Here is an 11,690-nt window from a genome sequence, read left to right as displayed (position 1 = left end):
AAAAATTAAAATGGCATTTAAAGGAGTAGTTCACTCATTTACTCACGCTCATGTCATTCCAAACAGGATTTCTTCTATGGAACATATAAACATCTCAATCAGAGTAGTTTCTTATTTTGATTATCAGCAATAATCTTAATAGTACTCAATACATTTTCATGGTAATCTACATTTTAACAAATTGGTGGCTAATTCATGCATTTTACTTAGATGCAAACATGGCCATTGTTATGTTTTATGCTAAAGTTCTGCAACCAAATTTACAGTTTGTTGTTTGTTTGTTTTTATGGAAATTTAACAAAAGAAATTGCAACAATATTAATCATTTCTATTACATACTTTACACATGTTACACATGTTTTAAATGGGCCTAAACATAGTTTCATAGTAAATAAATAATAAAATGTATAGTTTAAAAAACACTTAGCACTGATATTAAGTAAGGATCAATCTTCTGAATGCAACATCAGTGTAAAGTATCAATACTTCAGTATTGATCCATCCATGACTAGAATGTGTATCATCACTAAGAATGTGTGATACAGTTAAGCCCCCATTAACCAGACACTGAAATCAATAATATGGGAAATTACTGCTACTTAAACAACTGAGGCTAATTCATGTAGATATTTTTTTTAACTTTATTTTATCGATTTTATTACATTTCTCCAAAATATGTGATGGGATGCAAATCAAGCATGTGACAGTAGAGCAATGGTTTCAATCCTGGTCCTGGGGACCCACATTTTGAATGTCTCCCTAATTTAACACACCTGATATAGATCATCAGCTTATTTTTGGTAGAGAGATCCATGAACTGCACTGTGTGTGTCGGAAAAATAAAGAAATAAAAAATGTGCAGAGTGGTGGGTCCCCAGGAATAGGATTGAAAACCACTGCAGTAGTGTGTGAGCTAAAAATCTGGAAAATGATGATCAGACTATCAGATTTCATCAGGCGGGAGGAGCTGTAGCATTTTGGGAGCCAGCCTCTTTGTTCTCCTCAACTATTTGAGCCCCTGTATGTGAAGAGAGAGCGATTCATATGCTGCTATACTCCGAATGGGTTAATATCGAGCGTGGCTTTCGTCGTCAAATATAGCTGAGGGATGTGGTGATATTTCGTACAAACTCTGACGAAATACAGAGCTGAAGAAAATTGTTGAAATCTACTCAACGAGGTATGTTTTTCCCTGCTTTTCATCTGACTGAAATTCGCCAGTGACTAAGCCAACGGATTTTTGGCGACGTCTCGCGCGTACAAAGAAAAATAGCCAATTTTCTGCTTTATCTGTTGTTGTGTAAGAAGTTTATACGCGTATCTTTCAGAAACCGTGCCATTCGAGTTTAAGATATTGTCTTTTGAGTTGTTTTATAAGAGACTGTCGCATCTTTCTTGCGTCAGCCGGAGAACAATAGTAGCGGGATGGGGCTTTTTGGTAAAAATGTGTAAGTTAGCCATAACAGATCAACCGTTTGGTTAGCTGTACTACGAAACTTCTTTCTGTGGTCGATATTACTAGTTGTTTTGTTCTTCTGGGTAAGTGGTGGTGTTGAAACACAAGCACGCTGCTGTTTGTTTGGGATGTTGGATCTTCTTTCCCCCCCCAAAACTCCGGTAAAAGCGCGCCACCTTTCGCGCGTCCACATCGACACGTTGCGCTCGAGTAAGTTAACTTTAGTTAAATATTTGTCTAAGTTTTCCTGGTAGAATAATCAAAAGCAAAATGATCAGTGTTTAAAGTTGTATTTTTTTTGTTTTTGTTTTTTAAAAATCCACCAATAAGATCTTGTATCTCTCGTACCATGAAAATATACTGAAATTATGAATGCTTTTTTTTTTACCATTTGTTGACCGCTTAAATTCAGTTACGAACAGGAACCACTACCCTTTATTTTTTTATTAAATATTATATATTTTAATTTTCATAATTTTGATCGGATTGAGTTTAAACGCTTATTTTCCCTAGAGTTAAACTTAAGTTATTAGTTCACTTCCAGAATTAAAATTGTCATTATTTGCTAATCCTCCACCCGTTTTAAACCTATGAGTTTCTTTCTTCTGTTGAACACAAGATATTCTTGATGAAAATGTTTGTATCTGTACAGTTTATGTGCACCATTGACTTGCATGGTATTTATTTTTATTTTTTCCTACTATGGAAGACAATTGTACTCATCAACTGTTCGGATACCAACATTTTTCATATCATCTTTGGTGTTCAACAGAAGAAAAACTAACTATAACTAAAAACTAAGCATGAATTGTTTATATTTAAATTTATGTATATGTCAAACAGATTGAGAAATGTCTTGTATGGTCATTGTTCTACAATAATACTTTTCTGCCAACCCTAGGATTGACCGTTTTTAAAGAGTCGTGTCACTAAAATCACAGTCTAAGTTTTAAACGCCAAATTGTCCACCAGTTTGCCAAAATTTTCATAAGCTTTTTTTTTTTTTTGGTATAGGGTAAGGGGACCAGGTTTTATTTTGAAATCTTCTAAAAAGACAGGCATCATAGAGGTTAACACGTGACTGTCATTTTATTTAACAGATCCAAGTCAAGTCACCTTTTATTTGTATAGCTCTTTATACGGTGCTGGTTGACAAAGCAGCTTTAGTGATAAACAGGAAAATTATCAATGCAAGAAGACAATAACGGAGTCGTTTTTTTTCCATCTAAATTTCATTAAACATTATTCTGCATCAAACTGCTTTAACTTTCTTAGAAACTGATATGTTGTTTTGAGGTAAGCGCCAGTCTTCTGTCTTTTCCCCAGAGCTGAAGGAATCTGGATTGAAATAACTACTTTCTCAGATGTCTCCACAAAGCCAGTCTGTTCTCTCTTTTAAAGTGAATGTCTCATGGGGTAAAAAAAAAAAGGTTCCTCCTGTAGTGTTGCTTGACTTAGGTCACGGTTAGGCTTGAGGTATTGCTGAGGGTCTCCCAGTCTTTTAACAACTTAGTACATGCAAAAGTGAAAATTCTTGCCCTCAAGTGGTTCAAAACCTGTATGAAAAATGTTGGTAACCCAACAGTTGATGGTAGAAATTAATTTAATTGAATCAATGGCTGTTAGTATTTTTCTAATTTTAGTTCCCATCCACTATCCCTTTTAAATTTCACATGCAAATCTATTCAAGTCCAATTCTGCTGGTCTGTTTTAAATAAAAAAATGTCCCCCTTAATCGCTTTCCATCCTGATATGCCTTTATCTGCACTGTTTGTATCAAAATTAGTTTGAATGTATTATTTATGATGTCATAGTCGTTCATGGACCAAAAAGTGTGTGCACCCTTTTGTAAGATCACACCTTTCTAATGCCGCGTTTCCACTGCAGGAACTTTACCCAGGAACTAGGGACTTTGGCCTGGTACTCGGTGTGTTTCCACCGCAGGAACCAGGAACTAAAAGTTCTGGGTAAAAAAATGCCCCTCAGAAAGTCCTTGCTGGTGAGGTAGTACTTTTTCAAAGTTTCCGTAACTTTCGGGGGCGGGACTTGTGCGCTAAACATCCTTATTGGTTGAGTTCACGCAGCATTGGTTGGGTTCATTTATTCGGATCATTTTCAAAATATTACTGTTATTGTGTCATGAAATGTTTTAAAAGTATTTCAGGCGAGAATGTAGTTGTTTAAAACTCAAATCTGTGGTTTATTTATAAAGACAGGGCCTATTTAAAAATGTGTTCCTGGGAATAAAGTTCCTGGTACAATTGTTCCAGGTAATTTCGGTGGAAACGCGGTATAAGAAGCTAGGTGTGTTGTAAGTGTAGAGGCAGTTTGGGGCCCTGCTGATATGTAATGTGAGGGCCAACTGGACACCAGCTGTGGAATGTTGCAAATGATATCCACACAATTGTTCTACTGCCTGCAATTGAATATGGCCTCTTTGTACAGTGTACAAATAACAGTGATTTTAAAGCCTTTTAAGTGGTACTTGTAGTATGTGTTCTCTACCACAACAGCGTGGCCCTCACTTCATGCAACTGTCTCTAATAAACACTGGGACAGAAGTTGTGGCCATTGGCAGCACGTCACCAGCAGTTCCTATTCATTTTGTGTGAATTTAGGGTTGGACTGTGCTAGTCAAGGTTCTCATGGTCATTGGAGAACAAATTAATCATGTAATTTGGAGTTTGTGTGTAGTATGTATGTATTTATTTTTTTTCTGCTAGTTTATTCACACTTGATGGATATGAACAGGTCATTGTCACTTTTTTTTTTTTTTTTTTATAATAAGGGTCTTATTGGAGCCATTTGTTAATGCTGTATATAATAGTATCTATCAAATCCATAATATAAATATCTAGTTCTTATTTTTGAAAATACACATCCAGTAATCAAGAACAAAGTCACATGAAATCAGTGGTCGATAATAAAGGAAACCCTGGAGAGTCTTTACTGTTTTGATAAATTCACACACTCAACTTTGTGGAAAAATCAAGTCACAGTCATGCCTGAAGCGCTTTTTGTTTACTTGATGGAGCCAGTGAGGATTGCAGAGTTTGATTAGACCGGCACATGACCCCACCCTCTCTACTCCTAAAGTAGCTGGACTCCAGTGACCAAACCATTTTCAATTGGTTGCCTGTTTTGATTTTACTTTGTTAGAGCTGCCAATTCCACAGTGACTTTTTGGGCCTTTGGTTGAGCCTTTCGGTGTCTCCGGTCTACTATTTGCTTAACACAAGTAGCTGAATGTCTTAAGTAGGTGTTACACACTAGAGATCAGTTAACACTAAGGTGGCAAATGCCTGATGCAAATGATTTTTTTTTTTTTTTTAACCCCAACCCTAGCTGACTTCATGCTTCTGTAAAAAAGAGCTTGATAGAAAAGTGACATTTTAGCTCCATCTAGTGGAATCTTCTGCTTAATCAAGCCTCCTATTTAAAGGTTCCTAGAAACTTAAAAATTGTCCCGATAGAGGAAAGCACCTCATACTTGTACATAATTTGGAGCCCTTAATATTGAATCAACATCTCCTCTCCTCAGAGTAGTCATACAGCTTTTGTCAATCATGTAGGAAGGTAGGCCACATTCTTGCCATTTTTATCATTGAACGTAATGTACTTTTTTTTTTTTTTTTTTAATTTTTGCTGTTTTCAATTACTAACAGTTAATGTCTCGTTCTCATGCAGGACTGAGACGGCGGTTCTTCTCAAAGCACCATGAGCTGGAGCTTTCTTACGCGGCTGTTGGATGAAATCTCCAACCACTCCACTTTTGTGGGCAAGATCTGGCTCACGTTATTCATCATCTTCCGCATTGTGTTGACTGTTGTGGGGGGAGAATCTATATACTACGATGAACAGAGCAAATTTGTGTGTAACACCCAGCAACCTGGATGCGAGAATGTCTGCTATGATGCGTTTGCACCACTCTCTCATGTAAGGTTTTGGGTATTTCAGATCATTATGATCACAACCCCCACAATTATGTACCTGGGCTTTGCTATGCATAAGATCGCTCGCATGAATGATGAGGAGTATAAGCCAACAAACAGGAAACGCATGCCCATGATCAACCGTGGAGCCAACCGTGACTATGAGGAGGCTGAGGACAACGGTGAGGAAGATCCCATGATGACTGAGGAGATCCTGCCAGAGAAAGAAAAAGCTCCCGAGAAGCCTGCCCCTAAACACGACGGGCGGCGGAGGATAAAGCGTAACGGGCTCATGAAGATGTACATCCTGCAGCTTCTGTCTCGTGTTGTTTTCGAGATTGGCTTTCTCTTCGGCCAGTACATCCTGTATGGCTTTGAGGTCGCCCCCTCATACGTGTGCACTCGTAGCCCCTGCCCACACACGGTGGACTGCTTTGTGTCACGTCCCACAGAGAAAACAATCTTTCTGCTGATCATGTATGCCGTGAGCTGTCTCTGCTTGTCTCTAACCGTGCTGGAGATTCTTCACTTGGGCCTCAGTGGAATCCGTGATGCTTTTCGGCGACGTGCGCGCAGCCACAGCGTTGCACGTCCCCGTGGAGCCATATGCAGACAGGTGCCCACCGCCCCACCTGGGTACCACACTGCCCTGAAAAAAGACAAACTGTCCATGGGATTGAAACCAGGCTATAATTTAGACTCGGGTCGGGAGTCTTTTGGTGATGAGTCATCTGCGCGAGATTTTGACCGACTGCGTAAACACCTAAAACTGGCCCAGCAGCATCTGGATATGGCCTATCAGAATGGTGAGGGCAGTCCTTTACGCAGCAGCAGCCCAGAGTCCAATGGCACGGCTGTTGAGCAGAACAGGCTCAACTTTGCTCAGGAGAAGCAGGGAAGCACATGTGTAAAAGGTGAGGCAGAAAAATTATGCGTTTCCCAATAAGCTTACTGATGTAGTGTTAATTTTTATTGTAAGTTAAGAAATAAGGAAATAGTTTATGTATATGTTTAAAATGGGTCTCTATATAGTCTTTCTTGCTAAAATGTGTGTATATGTATGTGTACAGACTAATGGTGTTGCTTTCTCGGAATAAAGATGTCAATCTTTTTTTTTAAATCTTTTCTCTTTCTTTCTCTTTTAGGGATCAGTGCATGATTAAACTAATAAGACTATCATCTGCAGTCCTGTGCAACAAAGCGGCCCCACCTGTGGTTGGCATTGTTCATCTTGAAAAGTGGAAAGTGTCTGTGTGTGTTATGTTTGGCTGCTGAACATTGTGTGAAGCATCGTGAGACCGAATGGAGCATGTGTGTCCTTATGCACACTGGTGAATCTGTAAGGATGTGCCGTGCAGTATTATGGCAAATGAAAGCCAAGTTAAAATCTCAGAAAGCAGTGTCTCACCAGCCAGTTATACTTGACATAAGCCAGTCTGCCTGTTACTCCAAAGTGCCCAAAAGCTAGTTAGGAAGATGGACGTTCTACTCCTCAGTCACTAGGCGACTGTGCAAGGTTTCTTGTCATCTCTCTACTTTTTTTTTTTTTGTTTGTTTTTGTTGTTGTATAGGGAAAATAAGTCGTTGTAGTTCCATTTGTTTACCACACTTCTTATGAAGTGCCAAGGGTTGGATCTCAAAAATGCCTTAAACTGGAGTTTACATATCTTTACCATTCCAAATTGAGATGGACGAGCCAGTGTAAAACCACATCAGAAATGTAGTTTAGTGTATTTAGAAACTATTCCGTGTCATGAGTAGTGGACCACAATTAGTGTATGTTTGTAATGAGCAAAATGGAAACCTGGAAAATGCTTGAATACTTGTGAATCAATTATTGATCTACAAAGATGCTTTTGATATTTTATTTGCATATTGCGTACTTTACCTGTATATGAGAAGTATTTTGGTTATAAGTCCTCTTAGTTTGAGGAAGCTTCTCTGTAGGCAACAGTTTGTCTTATTTGTTTGCTCTGTTTACTTATTTTCTGAGGCTTTAAACCAGTTTGGTTCTGTTTGGCTTTTGTTTCTTTTGACCGACTGTTAGAGAGGCAAACACAACTTTCAGAGAATGTCTTCACACAATTGAAAACATTAATAAAAAAATTCATTTCATTTTGTTTTCATTTTCCTCTTTTCTAAATACAGTTTCTGTTAAGGTTGTATCATTTTACCTCCTTTCCAAGTGCAGATTTTTAAGTTGGTCCAAATTTAAAGTGTTTACATTGAATAGCAATAAGGTCGCAGAATTGAAAGCCATAAAGCCTAATGTTTTATACATGGTACCAATGAAATCTGTTGTCTCGAAACCGTTTGATTCACCCATATCTGTTAACAGCAAGGTTTTCCATCTTTTGATACGATTTCCAGCATCTCAGTTTATTTTTATATTTTCTAATGTTTTTTTTTTTTTTTTTTTTTTTTGTAAGATTTTGTAAACCGTTTTGTATCTAAAATAAACCTTTGGTCTAAAAACTGCAGTCATGCCTCGTTCATTTTTCTGGTTGTAACTTTTTAAAGTCCGTTGCATAAAAACATAGACTGGTCTAATTTGAATCCAAAAAGACTGATTACCACTTAGTTACCTGCTAGTTAGTTAATCTAGTTAAGACGTCTTAACCATGGGCGGAGTTGGGGGGGGGGGTTAATGGGCCAATTAAAGTCTTGTGCTTTGAAAAATAAAAAAAATACAGAATTCATATTTTCTCATTTTATTTGTCCGATCTTGTAATTTGTAAGTTTAGAATGAATTATTTTTAATTATATTGAAAAAGAAGCTCATTCTGGCGGACTTCAAAGTATCGCGGTAAGTTACGTGAGTGGACTCTCTTCTCGTTCTGTTCCCGCTTTAGTCTACATGCTAAATAAACAATGGACATTCGTTGTTTTTTTTTTTTTATAAACCCACTAGTAAAAGTGGACTACTAGTAAGAGAGTTTTCTAACTCTGACACTTCAACCATCAATTCCACTGCTGCTACTGACACAGCAACCAAGTCCGCATCTGAGAACAACAAAGCCAGCCTGGGATTCAGCAGCACCGGCGCCACCGTGTCAGCGGAGTTACCTGCTCAACCTGCCGCATCTGGATCTGGATACGCTGACCTCGGGGAGAAAGCTATTGGGCCGAAACAGCCCATACTTTCTTCTTTCCCTAAGCGCCTAATTGGAAATGTTAATCATGCCTTCTCTACATTTTACTATCACAAGTTCCCATGGATGGAGTACTCAGTATCACTGGATTCGGTTTTTTGTATTTGCGGTCACCACTTTTCTTCAAATATTGCAAGATCAGACGCAGATGAACTATTTACAAAAGTGGGAGCTCGGAACTGGAAAAAACTGTCAGAGAAGCTGACAAAACATGCTTCGTCACAGGTACAGTCGTGGCCAAAAGTTTTGAGAATTACATAAATATTGGAAATTGGAAAAGTTGCTTAAGTTTTTATAATAGCAATTTGCATATAGGCTACTCCAGAATGTTATGAAGAGTGATCAGATGAATTGCATAGTCCTTCTTTGCCATGAAAATTAACTTAATCCCAAAAAAACCTTTCCACTGCATTTCATTGCTGTCATTAAAGGACCTGCTGAGATCATTTCAGTAATCGTCTTGTTAACTCAGGTGAGAATGTTGACGAGCACAAGGCTGGAGATCATTATGTCAGGCTGATTGGGTTAGAGTGGCAGACTTGACATGTTAAAAGGAGGGTGATGCTTGAAATCATTGTTCTTCCATTGTTAACCATGGTGACCTGCAAAGAAACGTGTGCAGTCATCATTGCGTTGCATAAAAATGGCTTCACAGGCAAGGATTTTGTGGCTACTAAGATTGCACCTAAATCAACAATTTATAGGATTATCAAGAACTTCAAGGAAAGAGGTTCAATTCTTGTAAAGAAGGCTTCAGGGCGTCCAAGAAAGTCCAGCAAGCGCCAGGATCATCTCCTAAAGAGGATTCAGCTGCGGGATCGGAGTGCCACCAGTGCAGAGCTTGCTCAGGAATGGCAGCAGGCAGGTGTGAGCGCATCTGCACGCACAGTGAGGCCAAGACTTTTGGAAGATGGCCTGGTGTCAAGAAGGGCAGCAAATGCCGCGTTTCCATGCCAACAATAAAGCATCCTGACACCATTCATGTGTGGGGTTGCTTCTCATCCAAGGGAGTGGGCTCACTCACAATTCTGCCCAAAAACACAGCCATGAATAAAGAATGGTACCAAGACACCCTCCAACAGCAACTTCTTCAACAGTTCGGTGAAGAACAATGCATTTTCCAGCACGATGGAGCACCGTGCCATAAGGCAAAAGTGATAACTAAGTGGCTCGGGGAACAGAATGTTGAAATTTTGGGTCCATGGCCTGGAAACTCCCCAGATCTTAATCCCATTGAGAACTTGTGGTCAATCCTCAAGAGGCGGGTGGACAAACAAAAACCCACTAATTCTGACAAACTCCAAGAAGTGATTATGAAAGAATGGGTTGCTATCAGTCAGGATTTGGCCCAGAAGTTGATTGAGAGCATGCCCAGTCGAATTGCAGAGGTCCTGAAAAAGAAGGGCCAACACTGCAAATACTGACTCTTTGCATAAATGTAATGTAATTGTCGATAAAAGCCTTTGAAACGTATGAAGTGCTTGTAATTATATTTCAGTACATCACAGAAACAACTGAAACAAAGATCTAAAAGCAGTTTAGCAGCAAACTTTTTGAAAACTAATATTCATGTAATTCTCAAAACTTTTGGCCACGAATGTACATTCAAATAGCATGAAGATGTGGGAGAGTTATAAACAGGCTGGTGCATCGGGATCTGTGGCAGCACAGCTGTCACACAGCCATCAAAGCACAGTAGAAAAAAACAGAGAGTACCTGTACAAATCTGTTAACATTATAAAACTGCTTGCTAAATTAGGTCTCCCTTTCCGCAGACATCGTGAAGATACTGATGCAGAAGCAAGGGGGAATTATTTAAGCATATGTAATTTGTTTTCAAAATACGACCCTGATTTCGAATCCATGCAGTCCAAATATTTTAACTGCACAAGCCGAGACTTTCAGAATGAAATAATTGCATTGTGTGCAGAGCTCGTTCGTGAAGAAATTTCTAAGAAAGTACACGAGACTGGTTTTCTTGCTGTTATTGCTGATGAAGCAAAGTCCTCAAAGACATGAGCAACTTTCTGTTTGCATTAGATACACGGAGGGACTTCAGATCAAGGAGCGATTTATTTGCTTTGTTGACTGTTCAAATTCTCGCGATGCTGTAGGGATTGTTTCTGGCATTAAAGAAGGATTGCAGTCGTGTGGGCTGAAGGACATTCCCATAATTGCTCAGGCATACGACGGAGCCTCTGTAATGTCGGGGCATTTGAGTGGAGTTCAGCAACGGATCAGAGAGCAATTCCCCTTTGCTGTGTATGTGCATTGTATGGCACATAAACTAAATCTCGTACTCGTTGAATCGTGTACAGTGAACAGAGACATTAAAACGTGTCTAACTGTCATTGACAAATTAAACTCCTTGTTTGCAGACAAGCAACCATTGCAGATTTCTCATGATGCAGAAAACACTAGCTCTTAAACCGAAAGAGCTAGTTCAGCAAAGTGAAACACGATGGGCTTGCAAATATAGGTGTGTCTCTGCTGTCAAATCACAATATGCTGCCATTACTCGCTGTTTGGAAGAGATGGAAGAAGAGGGAGAAAAGTGGTCTGTGGATGCAAGTGGGTTGTATAACCACATGACAAGTCTTCGCTTCATTACGTCCTTAATTGTTCTCGAGGAAGTTCTCAGAGTTGTACATGTAACACACAAACGTCTGCAAAGTGCAAGTACAACCATGGCTGATGCGACCTCAGCGGTCAATAGTCTGATAACACATCTCCAGCGCTGCAGAGAGGAGAGTTCATGGGAGGCAATGTGGATGCAGGCGAAAACGTTTTGTGAGGATGTCGCTTCACGACAACCTCCCGGACTTTCACAGTACATATTTCAACCACACTTGGACATAGTGATGAAAATGAGACGCAATGGGGATCGGAATCACAGACATTTAAATGTCATTTGTATCTCCCTGTTTTAGACACTATGCTGGCTGAATTGGACAGGCGATTTTCAACTGAAGCAACGGCCCTGAGTGTGGCATGTGATGCTGTATTCAATTGTGACAAGAACGGCATCGGTCCTTTTCTAAGCATGTATGCGAGCTTTAAGATTCACCCTCAGCTTGTGACAGCTGAAATGGATCTTGTGAAGTGTGCAATCGCATCGCCGATCAACCTTAAAAAACTTCAAGATGAATC

The 11,690-nt window shown here is 39.3% G+C and overlaps 1 protein-coding gene across 1 annotated transcript; it reads left to right on the top strand.

Moving 5' to 3' along the window:
- Positions 1 to 828: 828 nt before the first annotated feature.
- gjc4b (gap junction protein gamma 4b) lies at positions 829 to 7,786 on the top strand. Its single transcript, XM_059562491.1, has 3 exons — positions 829 to 1,180; positions 5,144 to 6,302; positions 6,534 to 7,786. The coding sequence occupies exons 2-3, from the start codon at positions 5,174 to 5,176 to the stop codon at positions 6,545 to 6,547; spliced, it is 1,143 nt and encodes a 380-aa protein (XP_059418474.1). The 5' UTR covers positions 829 to 1,180; positions 5,144 to 5,173; the 3' UTR covers positions 6,548 to 7,786.
- The last annotated feature ends 3,904 nt before the right edge of the window (positions 7,787 to 11,690 follow it).

This window comes from Carassius carassius, chromosome 11 (genome assembly GCF_963082965.1).
Source record: "Carassius carassius chromosome 11, fCarCar2.1, whole genome shotgun sequence".
Taxonomy (NCBI): domain Eukaryota; kingdom Metazoa; phylum Chordata; class Actinopteri; order Cypriniformes; family Cyprinidae; genus Carassius; species Carassius carassius.
The sequence above is the reverse complement of the archived record's forward strand: the minus strand, read 5'-3'. Positions and strand labels throughout refer to the sequence as shown.

Bases quoted from the DNA above. Each gene is read 5' to 3' on its own strand.
- gjc4b (XM_059562491.1), top strand. From the start codon at position 5,174: ATGAGCTGGAGCTTTCTTACGCGGCTGTTGGATGAAATCTCCAACCAC.